This window comes from Leptodactylus fuscus, chromosome 7 (genome assembly GCF_031893055.1).
Source record: "Leptodactylus fuscus isolate aLepFus1 chromosome 7, aLepFus1.hap2, whole genome shotgun sequence".
Lineage (NCBI taxonomy): Eukaryota > Metazoa > Chordata > Amphibia > Anura > Leptodactylidae > Leptodactylus > Leptodactylus fuscus.
In genome coordinates, this window is record NC_134271.1 from 49,313,713 (window position 1) to 49,337,023 (window position 23,311).

General features: G+C 44.7%; 1 protein-coding gene across 1 annotated transcript in view; it reads left to right on the forward strand.

The window, feature by feature from the left end:
- LOC142214450 (5-hydroxytryptamine receptor 3A-like) overlaps positions 1–23,311 on the forward strand; it is a 42,075-nt gene that overhangs the window by 4,961 nt on the left and 13,803 nt on the right. The window contains exons 2-5 of the mRNA XM_075283397.1: positions 48–202; positions 6,713–6,757; positions 9,076–9,185; positions 12,218–12,390. Coding sequence (XP_075139498.1) covers positions 48–202; positions 6,713–6,757; positions 9,076–9,185; positions 12,218–12,390 — 483 coding nt within the window. The remainder of the gene's footprint in view (positions 1–47; positions 203–6,712; positions 6,758–9,075; positions 9,186–12,217; positions 12,391–23,311) is intronic.

Consider the following 23,311-nt stretch of genomic DNA (forward strand, 5'->3'; position numbering starts at 1 on the left):
CCATCATAAATCTTACTGCAGTAACCTCTCCTTAAACTTCCTCCTAGGTACATACAGTGCTCAACCCATATGTAGCTTCCACGATGTAGTACAAAACCTGAGCAAACAAAATATTCCAGGATCTGCAGTACGTCCAGTAAAGGACTGGAGAACTCCAACCACAGTGTACATTGACCTGTCCTTGTATACAGTTGTCAGCTTGGTAAGACCCCACGTTTGTACTTTTATGCATTTGTACCCTTTTCAGTTTCTTTTCAATAATTAAGTTTATTGGATTTTACAAGGAAAAAGGGAATACAGGTAAGAAAAAAAACATATATCTATAGGATATACAGTAATATACTAAGCATAACATAAATCTAATCATAATCTAAAAGCTGAGAAAATAAAGCCAAAAGTGGTAGTGGGGGGCACAGGAAAATGCAGGGATGTAGGAAGGAAGGTTTGGGAAAAAGGGGGGTGGGTATTAAATAACAGATCAAAAGGCCATGTCCGAGTCTCCTCTATGGGGAAAGAAGGGGAATTGCACTCAACACAATGCCAGTGAATTGAGTACCTTAAAAGGGGTCCAGGGGTATCAGGCAAAGGCTAGCTGATGGGATCTGTCATGATTTTCTACAGTCAAAAGCTCCATACAGTGAAGGTGGTCCATCTTCTTCACCCACTCAACATCCTCAGGGGGTGACTGAGATTTCCAGCGTCTAAGGATCACTGCTCTAGGTCTCTGTCTGAAGAACAGTTATTTGGATTCTTTATTATCAGGGTGTGGACAAGTGTAGGATACCATGCTTTTTAGAATCACAAAAAGTATATGTTATGCTTTTTAGAATGTAAAGCCAAGATCCGTATACAGTAGGATATATTTGCACAGTAAATGGTTGCACTTGTTTGAGGGTGAAGGAGGCAAATAAACTATAGATAGCTTTAAGAAAAAATATGATAATTTCACCCTGATATGAACTGAATCAATTCATTTGAGATTACTTTGAGAAATCCATCAGAAGTCAGGGGCAACACGGTGGCTCAGTGGTTAGCGCTGCAGCCTTGCAGCGCTGAAGTTCTGGGTTTGAATCCCACCAGGAACAACATCTGCAGGGAGTTTGTATGTTCTCCCTGTGTTTGTGTGGATTTCCTCCCATTCTACAAAGACATACTGATAGGAAAAAAATGTACATTGTGATCCTTAAATGAGGTTCACAATCTACTTCAGAAGTCTACAGTTCACACGTAGACTTCTGAAATAGGACACAAACATGGTGCAGCCCCCCTCAATGAAATAAGATAAAACTCTTTCAAGACACAGAATTGTCCTTGTTCCATGTAGCAACCAAGCAATATCCAGTTTTAAAATCCAGACTACTGGATCAATTGGCTTTTGTGGCAGGTTTTGGAACATTAGTTTTTAGCAAGATTTTAGATAAAAGTATATACAGTATGTACAGTCCTATGAAAAAGTTTGGGCACCCCTATTAATCTTAATCATTTTTAGTTCTAAATATTTTGGTATTTGCAGCAGCCATTTCAGATTGATATAACTAATAACTGATGGACACAGTAATATTTCAGGATTGAAATGAGGTTTATTGTACTAACAGAAAATGTGCAATATGCATTAAACCAAAATTTGACCGGTGCAAAAGTATGGGCACCTCAACAGAAAAGTAACATTAATATTTAGTAGATCCTCCTTTTGCAAAGATAACAGCCTCTAGTCGCTTCCTGTAGCTTTTAATCAGTTCCTGGATCCTGGATGAAGGTATTTTGGACCATTCCTCTTTACAAAACAATTCGCGTTCAGTTAAGTTTGATGGTCGCCGAGCATGGACAGCCCGCTTCAAATCATCCCACAGATGTTCAATGATATTCAGGTCTGGGGACTGGGATGGCCATTCCAGAACATTGTAATTGTTCCTCTGCATGAATGCCTGAATCGATTTGGAGCGGTGTTTTGGATCATTGTCTGCTGAAATATCCATCCCCGACGTAACTTCAACTTCGTCAATGATTCTTGAACATTATTCTCAAGAATCTGCTGATACTGAGTGGAATCCATGCAACCCTCAACTTTAACAAGATTAATGGTGCCAGCATTGGCCACACAGCCCCAAAGCATGATGGAACCTCCACCAAATTTTACAGTGGGTAGCAAGTGTTTTTCTTGGAATGCTGTTTTTTTGGACACCATGCATAACGCCTTTTTGTATGACCAAACAACTCAATCTTTGTTTCATCAGTCCACAGGACCTTCTTCCAAAATGAAGCTGGCTTGTCCAAATGTGCTTTTACATACCTCAGGCGACTCTGTTTGTGGCGTGCTTGCAGAAACGGCTTCTTTCTCATCACTCTCCCATACAGCTTCTCCTTGTGCAAAGTGCGCTGTATTGTTGACCGATGCACAGTGACACCATCTGCAGCAAGATGATGCTGCAGCTCTTTGGAGGTGGTCTGTTCATTGTCCTTGACTGTTCTCACCATTCTTCTTCTCTGCCTTTCTGATATTTTTCTTGGCCTGCCACTTCTGGGCTTAACAAGAACTGCCACTGTGGTCTTCCATTTCCTTACTATGTTCCTCACAGTGGAAACTGGCAGGTTAAATCTCTGAGACAACTTTTTGTATCCTTACCCTGAACAACTATGTTGAACAATCTTTGTTTTCAGATCATTTGAGAGCGGGCTGTCCATGCTCGGCGACCATCAAACTGAACTGAACTTGAATTGTTTTGTAAAGAGGAATGGTCCAAAATACCTTCATCCAGGATCCAGGAACTAATTAAAAGCTACAGGAAGCGACTAGAGGCTGTTATCTTTGCAAAAGGAGGATCAACTAAATATTAATGTCGCTTTTCTGTTGAGGTGCCCATACTTTTGCACCGGTCAAATTTTGGTTTAATGCATATTGCACATTTTCTGTTAGTACAATAAACCTCATTTCAATCCTGAAATATTACTGTGTCCATCAGTTATTAGATATATCAAACTGAAATGGCTGTTGCAAACACCAAAATATTTAGAACTAAAAATGATTAAGATTAATAGGGGTGCCCAAACTTTTTCATAGGACTGTAAAGAAATAATGATACAGTATGTAGTGATGTAGGTATAACATGGTTTGCGGCAGTTTTAATATAGTATTTTATACTTTGAAGGGATTCTATCATTAGAATCCCATTTTCCACAAACTTCACATTGGAATAGCCTTTAGATAGGCTATTGTTCTTCTACCTTTAGAATTCTTCTCTGCACCGCCATTTGGAAGATATCCCAGTTTTCATCGTTATGTTAATGAGTCTTCAGACAACACTGCGGCATTCCCCTGTGCTGCTTGAAAGATCTCCAGCATTGCCTCCATCTTCTACTGGCACGCCTCTGCGCCACGTCCTCCCTCGATGTCTTTTTCTGGCGCTGGTGTCTTCTGGATCTAAATCCCACACACATGCGCAGTTAGCTCTGCCCTCGGGCAACTGCCAACTGCGCATGTCTGTGCGGCCATTTTCTTGTGGCCGCAGACACAAGCGTACTGCATGCAGGTCTTTATAAAGGCTATTCCCGACGTCATGTTTGTGGAAAATGGGATTCTAATGATAGAATTCCTTTAAGACAGTATAGAAGGGAAGTTACCTGAGGTCTCTTAAGAAAATCAAAGCTTATAATTATATCACACTGTGATAGGTCTCTTTCCCAAAGGGATAATGCACAGAGATGATACAAGTAGTGATGTCACTGTAGAGGTCCAGTAAGATACAGACAGAGATGTCACAGTACAGCACAATTCAAGGGGCTTTCTAGCCAAATGCAATTGTATTTCAAATGGTTCAAACTGCTGTCTAAAAATAAAAAGCGATACCTCGCAGATCAACCAGTGCTCTTTTGCTGCCCACTCCCTCGTCATTCTGCACTTCTTGGTCCAGTAGTGATGTGATCATTGCAGTCAATTACTGACTGTCAATACCTGCAATACCATGTGACACTGATAGGAACCAAGTTGGAGGAACTGAGTTTAGTATGGCTTTTTTTTTTGTTGTTTGACTGAAGAACCCCTCTAAATCAGGGAGGTAAATCCACAGAGATCATGTACACAGTCAAGTGATACAAATAGTGATGTTACAGTACAGATATACTGTAGTTCACTCCATGGTGTCATAGTATGAGGATAATCTATAGCACAAGAATAATACATACTATACATAGGTAATGCACCCATTAATGCCACAGTACAAGCACAATGCAGACAGTGGTATTATAGAACAGGAATCATGCATACAGCAATGTAACAGTACAGGAGTCATGTTTTTAATCAGGTTATAGCACATGTATAATGTATACAATGATATCAAAGTACAAGTTTTTTGTCTGACAGGAATACTAGAACGCAATAGAAATAGTATTTCTATTTTATTTCTATTTCTCTTTTATGTTATTTTACAATAATTTGCCTTATCTGATTTACTACTATGTATTTATATTTGAAAAATGAGTTTTAAAGCCAAAACTGATGGTGTCCTTAACTGGGGTTTTTTGTGACCTATATGAAAAAAAACCCGATAAATTAGAGATCTCGCTTGTATGGAAGAGTATATTAGGACAAATATTTGTGGCAACAGTATCACCTCTTTCAGGTATTGACACAAGAATTAAATAGCAATGGAAATATGAAACATCACACCAGGTGAGGCAGTGGTAGAGTAGTAGGCTGTTCATAGAACTATAATCACACTTGAAAAGATGTTTGGAAATATCTGCACTCTTCTATGGAATTCCTCCAATGCAGTCCAAGCATAGGCAAACTTTTATTGTCATCTAAAATAATTTAACAAATCTAATCAAAACACCACAATTTTATTATTAAACAAATCTTAAAAATGACTTAATATAACCATAGATCATTTAAGGAATTATATTAGATATTACAGTATATAAATGGTGACCCATTGCCATGACAGCTCTCGAAGGCTCCCAGGCGTTGTCTGGCATTATGTTATATTACAGACTGATTAAATGGTACCATTGCAAAGTACAAGTTTTCCTTTAAATTGTTGTCCTCAGATGCCATGTCTCAACTACAGAACTGGTAAGTTGCATGGACTATGGAAAGCCCACTGGGATTAGGCCAGAGAGAGAAATGGAATTGGACAAAGTCAGTACTGGTTTACTAAACCCCGGGTACCCCCAGTAAAGCCTAGGCAAGAAAAAACAGGATAGTGTAAAATAGTGCCACTCCTGTGGTTAGCCATGGACATGTAACTATTATGAATCTGAAGTAAGCGTTCCATAAGCTGAGCCTGTTAGCTATTACAAGCTCTACTGTCTCTTTATTATTGCACTTAAAGAGGTTATACAGGGAACTAAAAAGCTTATCGCTGCATTCCCTGCCCTGGATAAGCTTACTTACTAATATATATAGAGAGGTCCCTGTCACCCACATTCCTAGTTTGTAGAGTGCAGTTGGGTACCGGAGGTCTCTGTGTTTAGCCTCTTTGACTAGCGGTCTGGCTCTCTGTTATCATCTCCATTCTATTAGGGGGCCTGTGGGAGATTTGGTGAAAAGATACTGTAGTCTCTCCACACCAAGGGTCACACATAAATAAGTCATAACATAACAGAAAAAACATAATGATGTCACAAAACAGGAATAGTTCAAAAAGGGATGCTATGGTAGTGGGACAGCAGGAGTATAACAAGAAACTATGGGGTTCTACTGTAAAACTTTTAATGGAGCTCCAATCATTTTCCATGACCCTCTTTCATCTTTCACAATCATCACTAACTGCAATTTACCTCTGAATAGAGAATAGTCCCCTTTGTTGTTGATCCCCACAGTAAGTAGTTCTTGCTCTGGTAGTTAGGTCTGTGCCTGAAATGTAAGGGTGCATTCACACGGAGTAAACACGCGCTCATTTTGGCAAAATACACGTTTAAAAATAAGACTCGCATTGACTTCAATGACATTTTTTACATGTGTAAAAAACGCGCCAAAAAAGCGACGCGTGTGAATACCCTTACAATGTGAAGCTCAGCTTTTGTTGAAGAGGTTATCGAGTTTCTAAGGATTGCTCATCAATATAAGATCTGGTAGGGTCTGACACCTGGGACCCTTGCAGATCAGCTTCCCTTGGTAATGTATACATGCCATGAGTTCCACTGCTCACTTGCTTCATCATTTGCAGGGGTAGCTTCAGGTACTGCATGCTGCCACATAGAAGTCCATGGAGCAGCACTGCAGTATCTAAAGTTGCTACTACACTTTGATTGCCAAGTCAGTAGCGTAGTTCCCAGCTTGTAGACGCAACAGCAATAGGCATCATAATATATGGTAACTAGCAAAACATCTCCCTCTCATAAAGTTTCCTTGCAGATTTCTTTTTATGTGAATCCCATCTACACTTTGCAGAAAAATATGCGCAGCAGACACGCTGCGATTTCCAAAACTGTTGCAGTTTTGGAAATCGCAGCATGTCAATTATACCTATGTCAGCGCTGGCTATTTCCCTATAGGTATAATAGAAGCACGAAATCTGCAGAGGAAACTTTCTGTGAAAAGCGCTGTATGAAAAACTTTAGCCTAAAGCAGTGCTCTTCGTTTTTTCAAAACTATGACTATTAACATTCATTGGTAACCTGTATATGTTAGGGCATGCTGGGTATTGTAGTACTGTAACAACAGATGGGGAGTTTGTAGGTATTTCTGTATTTATGATGTTACTTTTTATTTCAGGACACAAGTCTTCAAAGTTTAACAACCTATATCTGGTTCGCTATGGTAAGAGCAAAGACTAAACCTTTCATTCATAGAGTAATAATGGGATTTGCAGATTATAAAAAGGACAAATTCATGCAACTGAGGTGCAAAACAACCATGAAAAATTTTTCACTGCCATCTTGTGCATGAGGGGGGAATTCCCCTATACATTTGATTGTATGGAAGGTTCCATGAAAACAGACAAAAATAGGATATGAAAAACTTAAAAACTTAACTGTGAACTTAAAAAAAATAAAAATAAAGAATATTTTCTTCCATGTCTTCTACCAAAAGAAATCCAGCTGTGAACGAACACGTAGCCAGGCAACATCAAAGGAGAGCATCAGGATGTAAGAACCTAAAAAATAACAACAATTAGACAATGGACAACACTAAAATTCGCGCAACATAAAAGAAAAAAATAAAAACATAAATTACAAAAAGGACCTAAAGCTAACCATCTCATTTAATCCTGTGGGTGCAACTGTATCCAAATCAACAATCCAGCGGGTTTCTTTACACAAAAGTGCTTTCCGCAAGTTGCCTCCCCTACTCCCAAGTTGAACTTTGTCAATTCCACATACCCTAGAACCCCATAGGTCACTTTGATGAAAATCTTTAAAATGGCGTGGTAACGGTTGTAGCTTTTCAAATTCGCGCGATCTAGATGATGCCACTATTTTATTCACGTGTTCCAAAACCAGTACCTTTAAGGCACGGCTAGTCATGCCCACATATATAAGCCCACAAGGACATGTGGCATAATAAATGACCGCCTCAGTGGTACACGAAATGTGCTGTACAATATTAAATTGTTTGTCATCTTTTGAATTCACAAATGTTCTGCTGCGAACAATGTATTTGCACGCTGCACAGTTGACACAATTGAAAGAGCCGCACATGGGGTCTCGACTACTAAAGATAAATCTTGGTATATTAGGTACATAATGACTTGAGGTTCTTCTCCAGGTAATCTGTGGACGAGATAATTGTTGATCTGTCAATAAGATGTTCCAATGTTTGTACAGCACATCCCGCACCCACCGCCATTGACAAGTAAATCTTGTTATATACCGAACATTTTGATCGGTATTATTATTTCTATTTTTTTGTTGTTTACTCACCAACAATGAATCCCTAGGGGTTGACCGTGCTCTTTTATAGCCCTGAAATATTGTTTCCTGATGATAACCACGATTACAAAGTCTTGTAGTGAGGTCAGAAGCTTGTCATTCGAATAGCACATCATTGGAACAAATCCGTTTAATTCGCAAAAATTGCCCTACCGGGATCGGCTTCTTGACTTTATGGTAATGAGAGGAGGAGGCATGCAACAGGGCGTTTGTGGAGGTAGCCTTCCTAAAAACATCAGTGATGACAGTACCATTAGGTTCTCGTTTTATTAACAGATCCAAGAACTCAATTTGATCAAAACTTACAGTGGAAGTTAAGCCACTATTATGATCATTGCAATTCAAGGAGGACAAGAAAGAGTCCAGCCGCGACGTGGAGCCAGATGAAGAGAATATAATCGCTGTAGCATGACCACATCAGGACCTCCTCGTATCCTTCACTGTATTGGACCACCCCCCTCTCCCACAGCCCCAGGAACAAGTTGGAATATGATGGGGCACAAGTGGTCCCCATTGATGTTCCCTGGAGTTGCAGGAAGAGGCGGTCCTTAAAAATAAAAAAAATTGTATTTCAAAACAAAATCAAGCAACTCAATAATAAAAGATGTCAAATCAGAATCTAAATCTAAAGAATGCAAAAAATAATCGGATGCCCGGAGGTCCTGATGGTGGTCAATCGATGTGTACAGGGACTCCACGTTGCAGGTAACCAGGCACATGTCCTCCTCAAGTTGTAATCCATTCAAGCGACATATAAGCAATATATCTGAAGAGTCTCTTGTGTATGAGGGTAATACCTCTACACACTGTTGAAGATAAAAGTCAACAAATTTTCCAAGATTCTCACAGAGGCCCCCAATCCCCGAGATGATAGGACATCCAGGTGGATTGGAGCCACTCTTATGGTCCTTAGGTAATAAATAAAAAGTAGGTGTCACTGGGAAATCCACCGTAAGTCCCTCCTTGATGTTTTCAGTAATGATGTTCTTCTCCATTGCATTGGTCAGAATAGTTTCCAATTGACTTTTAAACATATGCATAGGATTCTACGATAACAAGTAGAATATTTAATTGTTGAAACGCCTCTCGCTCATACAAACTGTTATATCTGTTTTTTAAAGCCAGGCTTTTTGTTTACATGATAATACAACTTTTTGTGTACTAAGACATTTGCTTATTATTTATTAACAAACCTTTTTAATTCAGGAATGGCAAAATGAATTTATAAAATGGGATCCAGATAAGTTTTGTGGAATTGATACCATGATAATTTCTGGTCAAGACCTTTGGCTTCCAGACCTCTACATCTATGAAATGTAAGCAAGTTTACATGTTTTAAAACTGCCTACAGAATATTAAAGGTTTCTCAGTGTTATATACTGATAACTACTATGGAAAGACACCATTCACACTCTTAATCAGTAGAAGCATGATGGCCTTGGCTATGTGCAACTTGTGCAGTCACATAGGATGCCAAACTGTAAGGGAGCTGCCTCCAAGTTTATTTCCCTTCTTAGAATTCAACTATATCTGTGTGCTTAAGATGAGGAATATAATTGGGCACTGGAGCAACTAGGTGCAATGGACATGATTCAGTTCCTTTAACCACCTTTCAGCTCCTTTCTTGTGGTGCAGGCAACACTATCATGTCATCAAGTCATGGCACTCTTCAGGAGAAAACTAGATGTGGATGGATGTCTACGCTAGAGTAGCAAGAGGTGAGTTTTGTATACTAGGGTGCTAGGGTCTGCTTTTGACAAAAAATATGCGCAGCATGTCAATTATACCTAGGGAAACTCTGATGGTTTCCCTATTAGAGATGAGCGAACAGTGTTCTATCGAACACATGTTCGATCGGATATCAGGGTGTTCGCCATGTTCGAATCGAATCGAACACCACGTGGTAAAGTGCGCCAAAATTCGATTCCCCTCCCACCTTCCCTGGCGCCTTTTTTGCACCAATAACAGCGCAGGGGAGGTGGGACAGGAACTACGACACTGGGGGCATTGAAAAAAATTGGAAAAAGTCATTGGCTGCCGAAATCAGGTGACCTCCATTTTAGACGAATAGTGGATTTCAAATCCGGGTCATATGAGAATGTGAACTTTGTGACTATGAGACAGGGATAGCTGTACAGGCAGGGATAGCTAGGGATAACCTTTATTTAGGGGGGAATGTTATTAAAAATAACTTTTTGGGGCTCTATCGGGTGTGTAATTGTGATTTTTGTGAGATAAACTTTTTCCCATAGGGATGCATTGGCCAGCGCTGATTGGCCGAATTCCGTACTCTGGCCAATCAGTGCTGGCCAATGCATTCTATTAGCTTGATGAAGCAGAGTGTGCACAAGGGTTCAAGCGCACCCTCGGCTCTGATGTAGCAGAGCCGAGGCTGCACAAGGGTTCAAGCGCACCCTCGGCTCTGATGTAGGAGAGCCGAGGGTGCACTTGAACCCTTGTGCACCCTCAGCTCTGCTACATCAGAGCCGAGGGTGCGCTTGAACCCTTGTGCACACTCTGCTTCATCAAGCTAATAGAATGCATTGGCCAGCGCTGATTGGCCAATGTATTCTATTAGCCTGATGAAGTAGAGCTGAATGTGTGTGCTAAGCACACACATTCAGCTCTACTTCATCGGGCTAATAGAATGCATTGGCCAGCGCTGATTGGCCGAATTCCGTACTCTGGCCAATCAGCACTGGCTAATGCATTGTATTGGCTTGATGAAGCAGTGCTGAATGTGTGTGCTTAGCACACACATTCAGCTCTACTTCATCGGGCTAATAGAATGCATTGGCCAATCAGCGCTGGCCAATGCATTCTATTAGCGTGAACTGAGTTTGCACAGGGGTTCTAGTGCACCCTCGGCTCTGCTACATCAGATTGCTACATCTGATGTAGCAGTGCCGAGTGTGCATCAGATGTGTAGTTGAGCAAAACTGACTCAGCACTGCTAAGTCTGCATTCGCATAGGAATGCATTGGCCAGCCTTCGGCCAATCAGCGCTGGCTCTGCCGGAGGAGGCGGAGTCTAAGGTCGGACCTGAATGGAGACTGGTGTGGAGCTATCTTAGACTCCGCCTCCTCCAGCAGAGCCAGCGCTGATTGGTCGAGTTCCGTACTCTGGCCAATCAGCACTGGCCAATGCATTTCTATGGGGAAAAGTTAGCTTGCGAAAATCGCAAACTGACAGGGATTTCCATGAAATAAAGTGACTTTTATGCCCCCAGACATGCTTCCCCTGCTGTCCCAGTGTCATTCCAGGGTGTTGGTATCATTTCCTGGGGTGTCATAGTGGACTTGGTGACCCTCCAGACACGAATTTGGGTTTCCCCCTTAACGAGTTTATGTTCCCCATAGACTATAATGGGGTTCGAAACCCATTCGAACACTCGAACAGTGAGCGGCTGTTCGAATCGAATTTCGAACCTCGAACATTTTAGTGTTCGCTCATCTCTATTCCCTATAGGTATAATGGAAGAAGAAAGTCCACAGACGAAACCTCTGCGGACTTTCTGTGAAAAGCACTGCAGTAAAAAACGCTATTAATTTATGCTGCATTTTTTCTTGCAGTGTTTTTTTGCTGAAGCCCGCCATGTGGAGCCTTAGCCTTAATAAAGCCCAAGCATACCCTTATATTATACCCCTGAATCCCCCTGACATAAATACTGCTCTCCTAATGACCCCTTACCTAAATGACCCTCCTCTTGTAAAGCCCCCTAATGGCCCTTATATAACTGACCCCTCACCTGCCTGCAATCCTTTGGTGAATGACGCTGCTGCCGTATCCTCTTCTTGGCCCTACGCTCTATGCGCAGGGTCCACACATAGGATGTGTGTGTCCCGTTGCAGGAGGTGCAATGCATCGCACCAGCCTGTGTTGAGAGTAAACGTGTTTTGTTTGATCTCGGTGAAGTGGCTTGCGGTTTACAAGACAAGGTTGGGTTTTAACTAGATCGGTGTCTGCATTAATGATGGCCGTGGGGTGGTCCCCACAGAATCAATGGGCCCAGGGCAGTCTCCCCCCTGCCCCCTGGTAGGTACACCTCTGCATCCAAGGCTTGAAGGAGGCAAAAACATGGCAATTGTGAATTTAGCACAGAGTTTGGACCTCAGGATTAGAGCCCATATTAAGTTTTGTTTTGAGAACTCTGTGGTCTATATACAGTAGAAACAGAATGAGCGTTAATCACTATTTGTAAAGAAATTACTAGAAGTCATGCCTTGATTCTGATCACAGTATTTTATCTTCTATTAGTCAACTAATATTTTGATAATGATAATATTCTATAATGATAATTAAATCATTCTAATGGTAATGATGATATTATGTGCCTTGTCTTATACAGGACTGAAGCTGATGGTAACTCTCCAGTGATTCCCTACTTTACTATCTCCAGTGATGGCTATATCAAAGATTCAAAGCCACTACGAATTGTCAGTACCTGTAATCTAGACATTTTTAAGTTTCCATTCGACATACAGTCCTGTAATTTGACCTTTGGCCCTTACATTCATGCAGGTATGTTATTTATTTTTAGGGGGGTTTTCCAGAAATTTACTGCTGGTGGGCTGTACTTAGGAAAGTTTTCAATACAAAAAAAGACCCTTATGAAATGGTGGGTTATCTCAATCCAAACTACTATTTGCCTATTGGCAAAAAAAACCCCCAAAAAACAACTAAATTTCCCAATCATTATATATCCAAGAAAAAACTTAACTTTTATTAGCCATACAAAGAAAAAAGTGTCAAGGTTTATGAAATTGTTTACATGCATCTATGCTTTATGGAAGTATTTCATAAAGATGTGATAGAAATTGGAATCAAAGTGTGATAGAATCTGACCTTTATAGTTATAAATTCTCAATATGGAGAATAAATTCCCAGCATGAAGAGCATATTCCTATAGACTTTATCTCTTATAGAACTAACACTCAGTATTAGATCTCTCAATTCTATCTAAAGCAGACAGAGTTGTCTGTCTGTCTGCATTGCCACGCTATTGTTGTTTTTGTTATACATAGATGGTAGTTATATTGCAAAAAGCAATGGTTTTATTTAAAATTAGCCAACTTTAATGACTTACCGTATATACTCGAGTATAAGCCGACCCCCCCCCCTAATTTTACCACAAAAAACTGGGAAAACTTATTGACTCGAGTATAAGCCTAGGGGGGGAAATGCAGCAGCTACTGGAAAATTTCAAAAATTAAAATGGTCGGAGTTTTTGGGTGCAGTAGATGCTGGGTACTGGGAAAGGGGAGGGGGTGTTTTGCTTGTCTGTCTGCTCCTTCCCTGAGCTTGAGGACTGGGGTTTTTTCTTCCCCTCACTTGGAATTCAGTCTGGCTGAATATAGGGTATCTGCAGTGCTCCTATTAACCCCTTCCTGACGGAACAGGAGCACTGCAGATAACCTATATTCAGTAGACCGGGCACTTTCAGACACAGGGATACCTAATGTGTTTGTGTTTCACAGTCATTTTCTACTTTTGTATGTATTCTAGGGAAAGGAATGATTTAGAAAAATTTTTAAATCTTTTTTTTTTTTCTTTTGCACTATTTTATGGGAGATTCTATACATTAATATTGTGGTTGGTCATAGACCCCCCTCCTTAAAAAAATAACAAAATAAAAATAATATTTATTTTTTATTTTTTTTGCTGACTCGAGTATAAGCTGAGGGGGGCTTTTTTCAGCACAAAAATATACATAAAATATACTCGAATATATACGGTATAAGTCCTGCAGTCCTGTTATTTGGGAGACAATTTTGTGTGTTGCCACTGGTAAAAGCAATGGTGGGGTTGTTTGTTTAATTTTCTTGTTATTATGCCAAAGGTGTGGTAGTGGAAAGTGGCAACTACAGAATTTGAAGAAAAATTTGTGGAACACTGTCAGCATGACAGCCGCTTGAAAAATGAAGTGATAAACAATTTAGACTTTTAGACCTTATGAAAAAGTCACCAAAAATTGTCCCTTTATGGGAGCAATTGCAACACCAATGGCTGACAATTACAGTTGAATAAAAAATTGTGATTAAGTGTGCCTGAACTGCCAACTGAAAAAACTAGAATATATTGTGAAATGGAGAGGATTCTATGATCATGTGAACCGCACTTGGGAGCCAGAAAAGAACCTGGATTAAACTGCAGTTATCCCTGTATGAATGCACATGTGGCACTAAGGTGTGAAAATTTTGAGAATTTCAAGAAGATTTTGAAAATTTGTGGCAGACGCACGACCCCATTATGGTCTATGGGGTCCGTGTGGTTTCTCAGCTAACCGCTTTTTAATGTGTTCGGTATTCCATACAGAGGGTCCCCAAACAGACTCCCCGAATGGAATACCAAATGCAGATGTGAACCGAGCCTCAGTCTTAAAGCTGTCTTACTGCCCAATGGCAATGCACTACCATCAGTTCCGATTGGTTATGAATAGAGATGAGCGAACAGTGTTCTATCGAACACATGTTCGATCGGATATCAGGGTGTTCGCCATGTTCGAATCGAATCGAACACCAGGTGGTAAAGTGCGCCAAAATTCGATTCCCCTCCCACCTTCCCTGGCGCCTTTTTTGCACCAATAACAGCGCAGGGGAGGTGGGACAGGAACTACGACACCGGGGGCATTGAAAAAAATTGGAAAAAGTCATTGGCTGCCGAAATCAGGTGACCTCCATTTTAGACGAATAGTGGATTTCAAATCCGGGTCATATGAGAATGTGAACTTTGTGACTATGAGACAGGGATAGCTGTACAGGCAGGGATAGCTAGGGATAACCTTTATTTAGGGGGGAATGTTATTAAAAATAACTTTTTGGGGCTCTATCGGGTGTGTAATTGTGATTTTTGTGAGATAAACTTTTTCCCATAGGGATGCATTGGCCAGCGCTGATTGGCCGAATTCCGTACTCTGGCCAATCAGTGCTGGCCAATGCATTCTATTAGCTTGATGAAGCAGAGTGTGCACAAGGGTTCAAGCGCACCCTCGGCTCTGATGTAGCAGAGCCGAGGGTGCACAAGGGTTCAAGCGCACCCTCGGCTCTGATGTAGCAGAGCCGAGGGTGCACTTGAACCCTTGTGCACCCTCGGCTCTGCTACATCAGAGCCGAGGGTGCGCTTGAACCCTTGTGCACACTCTGCTTCATCAAGCTAATAGAATGCATTGGCCAGCGCTGATTGGCCAATGCATTCTATTAGCCCGATGAAGTAGAGCTGAATGTGTGTGCTAAGCACACACATTCAGCACTGCTTCATCACGCCAATACAATGCATTAGCCAGTGCTGATTGGCCAGAGTACGGAATTCGGCCAATCAGCGCTGGCTCTTCTGGAGGAGGCGGAGTCTAAGATCGCTCCACACCAGTCTCCATTCAGGTCCGACCTTAGACTCCGCCTCCTCCAGCAGAGCCAGCGCTGATTGGCCGAATTCCGTACTCTGGCCAATCAGCACTGGCTAATGCATTGTATTGGCGTGATGAAGCAGTGCTGAATGTGTGTGCTTAGCACACACATTCAGCTGTACTTCATCGGGCTAATAGAATGCATTGGCCAATCAGCGCTGGCCAATGCATTCTATTAGCGTGAACTGAGTTTGTACAGGGGTTCTAGTGCACCCTCGGCTCTGCTACATCAGATTGCTACATCTGATGTAGCAGTGCCGAGTGTGCATCAGATGTGTAGTTGAGCAAAACTGACTCAGCACTGCTAAGTCTCTGCATTCACATAGGAATGCATTGGCCAGCCTTCGGCCAATCAGCGCTAGCTCTGCCGGAGGAGGCGGAGTCTAAGGTCGGACCTGAATGGAGACTGGTGTGGAGCGATCTTAGACTCCGCCTCCTCCAGCAGAGCCAGCGCTGATTGGCCGAATTCCGTACTCTGGCCAATCAGCACTGGCTAATGCATTGTATTGGCGTGATGAAGCAGTGCTGAATGTGTGTGCTTAGCACACACATTCAGCTCTACTTCATCGGGCTAATAGAATGCATTGGCCAATCAGCGCTGGCCAATGCATTCTATTAGCTTGATGAAGCAGAGTGTGCACAAGGGTTCAAGCGCACCCTCGGCTCTGATGTAGCAGAGCCGAGGCTGCACAAGGGTTCAAGCGCACCCTCGGCTCTGATGTAGCAGAGCCGAGGCTGCACAAGGGTTCAAGCGCACCCTCGGCTCTGATGTAGCAGAGCCGAGGCTGCACAAGGGTTCAAGCGCACCCTCGGCTCTGATGTAGCAGAGCCGAGGCTGCACAAGGGTTCAAGCGCACCCTCGGCTCTGATGTAGCAGAGCCGAGGGTGCACAAGGGTTCAAGTGCACCCTCGGCTCTGCTACATCAGAGCCGAGGGTGCGCTTGAACCCTTGTGCAGCCTCGGCTCTGCTACATCAGAGCCGAGGGTGCGCTTGAACCCTTGTGCACACTCTGCTTCATCAAGCTAATAGAATGCATTGGCCAGCGCTGATTGGCCAATGCATTCTATTAGCCCGATGAAGTAGAGCTGAATGTGTGTGCTAAGCACACACATTCAGCACTGCTTCATCACGCCAATACAATGCATTAGCCAGTGCTGATTGGCCAGAGTACGGAATTCGGCCAATCAGCGCTGGCTCTGCTGGAGGAGGCGGAGTCTAAGATCGCTCCACACCAGTCTCCATTCAGGTCCGACCTTAGACTCCGCCTCCTCCAGCAGAGCCAGCGCTGATTGGTCGAGTTCCGTACTCTGGCCAATCAGCGCTGGCCAATGCATTCTATTAGCCCGATGAAGTAGAGCTGAATGTGTGTGCTTAGCACACACATTCAGCTCTACTTCATCGGGCTAATAGAATGCATTGGCCAATCAGCGCTGGCCAATGCATTCTATTAGCGTGAACTGAGTTTGCACAGGGGTTCTAGTGCACCCTCAGCTCTGCTACATCAGATTGCTACATCTGATGTAGCAGTGCCGAGTGTGCATCAGATGTGTAGTTGAGCAAAACTGACTCAGCACTGCTAAGTCTCTGCATTCACATAGGAATGCATTGGCCAGCCTTCGGCCAATCAGCGCTGGCTCTGCCGGAGGAGGCGGAGTCTAAGGTCGGACCTGAATGGAGACTGGTGTGGAGCGATCTTAGACTCCGCCTCCTCCAGCAGAGCCAGCGCTGATTGGTCGAGTTCCGTACTCTGGCCAATCAGCACTGGCCAATGCATTTCTATGGGGAAAAGTTAGCTTGCGAAAATCGCAAACTGACAGGGATTTCCATGAAATAAAGTGACTTTTATGCCCCCAGACATGCTTCCCCTGCTGTCCCAGTGTCATTCCAGGGTGTTGGTATCATTTCCTGGGGTGTCATAGTGGACTTGGTGACCCTCCAGACACGAATTTGGGTTTCCCCCTTAACGAGTTTATGTTCCCCATAGACTATAATGGGGTTCGAAACCCATTCGAACACTCGAACAGTGAGTGGCTGTTCGAATCGAATTTCGAACCTCGAACATTTTAGTGTTCGCTCATCTCTAGTTATGAAGATTACATGAAGGAAACATATAAAACCATGAAACAGCTTTTGAGATGTATAAACTATGATCAACATCTGTGGTGCCTCTGTGGTGACTTTAAGTACTGCTGTTTCCTATGTGAATGGGACAGTCGTGCGAGATCAGACCACTATACTAAGAGACTGGCCCCTCTGATAATCACTGCAGCCAGGGGCTAAAAATGTTACGCATCCAGCGCTCATTGAACCAACAAAGATTCTGCTACTTTGATTGCTTAGCAATCTGGGTCTTATGAAGAACTTTGTAAAGGCGATGAATAAAAATGAAGAGGCATTCAAGTATCTCCTATGTAAGTTTCCAAGGTTGAGTGAAGCAAAGATAAAGGAAGGAGTCTTTATTTGGCCTCAGATTCTTCAAGATCAGTTTCACAGTTTGCTGCGTGGCATGGAAAAGGCTGCATGGGAAGCATTCTGGTTAGTAGTAACAAATTTCCTGGGAAACACCAAGGCAGATAACTATAAAGAGTTGGTGGAAAATGTACGTAAGGCATATAAAAACCTGGGATTTAACATGTCTTTAAAGATTCATTTCTTTTACTGTCATCTAACTTCTTTGCACCAAACTGTGGAGCAATGAGCGATGAACATGATGAGCATTTTCACCAGGAAATTGCGACTATGGAAAAAAGATATTAGGGTTAGAGATGAGCGAACACTAAAATGTTCGAGGTTCGAAATTCGATTCGAACAGCCGCTCAATGTTCGTGTGTTCGAACGGGTTTCGAACCCCATTATAGTCTATGGGGAACAGATACTCGTTAAGGGGGAAACCCAAATCCGTGTCTGGAGGGTCACCAAGTCCACTATGACACCCCAGGAAATGATGCCAACACCTCTGGAATGACACTGGGACAGCAGGGGAAGTATGTCTGGGGGCATCTAACACACCAAAGACCCTCTATTACCCCAACATCACAGCCTAACAACTACACACTTTACACACTCAATACCACCTCTCTGACAGTAGGAAAACACCTTGAAACATGTGTATTTGGCACTTGCAGTGAGGAGAGCTTGTCACCAGCAGTGAATTTGGCCCTTGTAGTAAGTTGAGGTTGGCACCAACATTTGTTTTGAAAATCAGGGTGGATTGAGCCTCTAACCAGCAGAGTTTGGGCAAATTCATGGTGGAGGGAGCCTCTAAAAACCCCAGTTTGGACCAATTCATGGTGGAGGGAGCCTCTAAAAACCCCAGTTTGGACCAATTCATGGTGGAGGGAGACTCTAAACAGCCCAGTTTGGACCAATTCATGGTGGAGGGAGCCTCTAAAAACCCCAGTTTGGACCAATTCATGATGGAGGGAGCCTCTAAACAGCCCAGTTTGGGCAAATTCATGGTGGAGGGAGCCTCTAAAAACCCAGTTTGGACCAATTCATGGTGGAGGGAGCCTCTAAAAACCCCAGTTTGGACCAATTCATGGTGGAGGGAGCCTCTAACCAGCCCAGTTTGGACCAATTCATGGTGGAGGGAGCCTCTAACCAGCCCAGTTTGGACCAATTCATGGTGGAGGGAGCCTCTAAAAAACCCAGTTTGGACCAATTCATGGTGGAGGGAGCCTCTAACCAGCCCAGTTTGGACCAATTCATGGTGGAGGGAGCCTCTAAAAAACCCAGTTTGGACCAATTCATGGTGGAGGGAGCCTCTAACCAGCCCAGTTTGGACCAATTCATGATGGAGGGAGCCTCTAAACAGCCCAGTTTGGGCAAATTCATGGTGGAGGGAGCCTCTAACCAGCCCAGTTTGGACCAATTAATGGTGGAGGGAGCCTCTAACCAGCCCAGTTTGGGCAAATTCATGGTGGAGGGAGTCTCTAAAAAACCCATTTTGGACCAATTCATGGTGGAGGGAGCCTCTAAAACCCCAGTTTGGACCAATTCATGGTGGAGGGAGCCTCTAAACAGCCCAGTTTGGGCAAATTCATGGTGGAGGGAGCCTCTAACCAGCCCAGTTTGGGCAAATTCATGGTGGAGGGAGCCTCTAACCAGCCCAGTTTGGACCAATTCATGGTGGAGGGAGCCTCTAACCAGCCCAGTTTGGACCAATTCATGGAGGAGGGAGCCTCTAACCAGCCCAGTTTGGACCAATTCATGGTGGAGGGAGCCTCTAGAAAACCCAGTTTGGACCAATTCATGGTGGAGGGAGCCTCTAACCAGCCCAGTTTGGACCAATTCATGATGGAGGGAGCCTCTAAACAGCCCAGTTTGGGCAAATTCATGGTGGAGGGAGCCTCTAAAAACCCCAGTTTGGACCAATTCATGGTGGAGGGCGCCTCTAAAAACCCCAGTTTGGACCAATTCATTGTGGAGGGAGCCTCTAAACAGCCCAGTTTGGGCAAATTCATGGTGGAGGGAGCCTCTAAACAGCCCAGTTTGGACCAATTCATGGTGGAGGGAGCCTCTAACCAGCCCAGTTTGGGCAAATTCATGGTGGAGGGAGCCTCTAACCAGCCCAGTTTGGACCAATTCATGGTGGAGGGAGCCTCTAACCAGCCCAGTTTGGACCAATTCATGGTGGAGGGAGCCTCTAACCAGCCCAGTTTGGACCAATTCATGGTGGAGGGAGCCTCTAAAAAACCCAGTTTGGACCAATTCATGGTGGAGGGAGCCTCTAAAAAACCCAGTTTGGACCAATTCATGATGGAGGGAGCCTCTAAACAGCCCAGTTTGGGCAAATTCATGGTGGAGGGAGCCTCTAAAAAACCCCAGTTTGGACCAATTCATGGTGGAGGGAGCCTCTAAAAACCCCAGTTTGGACCAATTCATGGTGGAGGGAGCCTCTAAACAGCCCAGTTTGGGCAAATTCATGGTGGAGGGAGCCTCTAAACAGCCCAGTTTGGGCAAATTCATGGTGGAGGGAGCCTCTAACCAGCCCAGTTTGGGCAAATTCATGGTGGAGGGAGCCTCTAACCAGCCCAGTTTGGACCAATTCATGGTGGAGGGAGCCTCTAAACAGCCCAGTTTGGGCAAATTCATGGTGGAGGGAGCCTCTAAACAGCCCAGTTTGGGCAAATTCATGATGGAGGGAGCCTCTAACCAGCCCAGTTTGGGCAAATTCATGGTGGAGGGAGCCTCTAACCAGCCCAGTTTGGACCAATTCATGATGGAGGGAGCCTCTAAACAGCCCAGTTTGGGCAAATTCATGGTGGAGGGAGCCTCTTAGAACCCCAGTTTGGACCAATTCATGGTGGAGGGAGCCTCTAAAAACCCCAGTTTGGACCAATTCATGGTGGAGGGAGCCTCTAAAAACCCCAGTTTGGACCAATTCATGGTGGAGGGAGCCTCTAAACAGCCCAGTTTGGACCAATTCATGGTGGAGGGAGCCTCTAAACAGCAGAGTTGGTGGAAATCAGGGTGGAGGGAGCCTCTAACCAGCAGAGTTGTGGGAAAGCAGGGTGGAGGGAGCCTCTAACCAGCAGAGTTGGTGGAAATCAGGGTGGAGGGAGCCTCTAACCAGCAGAGTTGTGGGAAAGCAGGGTGGAGGGAGCCTCTAACCAGCAGAGTTGTGGGAAAGCAGGGTGGAGGGAGCCTCTAACCAGCAGAGTTGTGGGAAAGCAGGGTGGAGGGAGCCTCTAACCAGCAGAGTTGGTGGAAATCAGAGTGGAGGGAGCCTCTAACCAGCAGAGTTGGGGGAAATCAGGGTGGAGGGAGCCTAGTATTAGCAGAATTGTGCAACGCTTATGGTGGATGAGTATGAGGATGTGGAGGAATTGGAGAGGTTGAGTACAGACATGGAGTTTCATGTTGGGGTGCTTTACACAGGTGGGCACAAAAATGAAGGCTCTATCCAGTGGTGGTTCATTTTTATCAAAGTGAGCCGGTCGGCACTCTCAGCTGACAGACGGGTGCGCTTGTCAGTGATGATGCCACCGGCTGCACTGAACACCCTCTCAGATAGGACGCTGGCGGCAGGACAGGACAGCACCTCCAAGGCATATAGGGCAAGTTCAAGCCACAGGTCCAACTTCGACACCCAATACGTGTAGGGCGCAGAGGGGTTGGAGAGGACAGGGCTGTGGTCGGAAAGGTATTCCCGCAACATGCGCCTATACTTCTCACGCCTGGTGACACTAGGACCCTCCGTGGCGGCACTTTGGCGAGGGGGTGCCATCAAGGTGTCCCAGACCTTAGACAGTGTGCCCCTCGTTTGTGTGGACCGGTGAGAACTTGGTTGCCTACTGGAGGAACTGCCCTCCCTGCCGCCAACGTCACATGCTGGAAACATCTCCATCATATTCTGCACCAATTGCCTGTGGCAAGCATTGATGCGATTGGCCCTCCCCTCTACCGGAATAAAAGACGAGATGTTGTTTTTATACCGGGGGTCAAGGATAGCAAAGATCCAGTACTGGTTGTCCTCCATGATTTTGACAATACGCTTGTCGGTTGTAAAGCACCCCAACATGAACTCAGCCATGTCTGCCACAGTGTTAGTTGGCATGACTCCTCTGGCCCCACCGGAAAGTTCAATCTCCATTTCCTCCTCATCCTCCATGTCTACCCATCCGCGCTGCAACAATGGGACGATTCGAAGTTGCCCGGAAGCCTCCTGTATCACCATCACATCATCGGACAACTCTTCTTCCTCCTCCTCCTCCATTAAACGCGATGAAGCGGACAGATGTGTGGACCTACTCTCCAGCTGTGACGGATCGGATGCTATCCCTGACTCCTCTGTGTGATCTGAGTTATCCCTGATGTCAATCAGGGATTCTCTCAGAACACACAAGAGCGGGATTGTAAGGCTCACCATCGCATCCTCAGAGCTCACCCTCCTTGTGGACTCCTCAAAGACCCGTAGGATGTCACAAAGGTCTCTCATCCATGGCCACTCATGGATGTGAAACTGAGGCAGCTGACTTTGTGGCACCCTAGGGTTTTGTAGCTGGTATTCCATCAAAGGTCTCTGCTGCTCAACCACTCTATTCAACATCTGAAACGTTGAGTTCCAGCGTGTGGGGACGTCGCACAAAAGCCGGTGTTGTGGCACATGCAGGCGTTGCTGGAGAGATTTTAAGCTAGCAGTGGCTACTGTCGACTTGCGAAAGTGGGCGCACATGCGCCGCACTTTCACCAGTAGCTCTGGAACATTGGGGTAGCTCTTTAGGAAACGTTGCACCACTAGGTTGAAGACGTGGGCCAGGCATGGAACATGTTGGAATCCGGCAAGCTCCAGAGCTGCTACCAGGTTCCGGCCGTTATCACAAACGACCATGCCTGGGCCCAGGTGCAGCGGCTCAAACCATATTGCCGTCTCATCGAGGAGGGCATCCCTCACCTCGGAGGCAGTGTGCTGTCTGTCCCCCAAGCTGATCAGATTCAGCACAGCCTGCTGACGTCTACCAACGCCAGTGCTGCAACGTTTCCAACTCGTAGCTGGGGTCAATCTAACAGCGGAGGAGGAGGCGGTGGCGGAGGAGGAGGCGGTGGCGGAGGAGGAGGCGGTGGAGGAGGAGGAGGAGGGGGGTGTTCTTCTCGTGTCCCTGCCAGGAATGTTAGGCGGGGAGACGAGGTACACCGGGCCAGTTTGGGAAGCAGTCCCAGCCTCAACTACATTCACCCAGTGTGCCGTCAGTGAAATGTAGCGTCCTTGTCCGCATGCACTTGTCCACGCGTCGGTGGTCAAGTGGACCTTTGTGCAAAGCGCGGAACTAAGGGCCCGCCTGATGTTGAGTGACACGTGCTGGTGCAAGGCGGGGACGGCACACCGGGAGAAGTAGTGACGGCTAGGGACGGCATAGCGAGGTGCCGCAGTTGCCATCAGGTCCAGGAAGGCGGGAGTTTCAACAAGCCGGAACGCCAACATCTCCTGGGCCAGCAGTTTAGCGATGTTGGCGTTCAAGGCTTGCGCGTGTGGGTGGTTAGCAGTGTATTTCTGCCGCCGCTCCAATGTCTGAGAGATGGTGGGTTGTTGTAAAGAA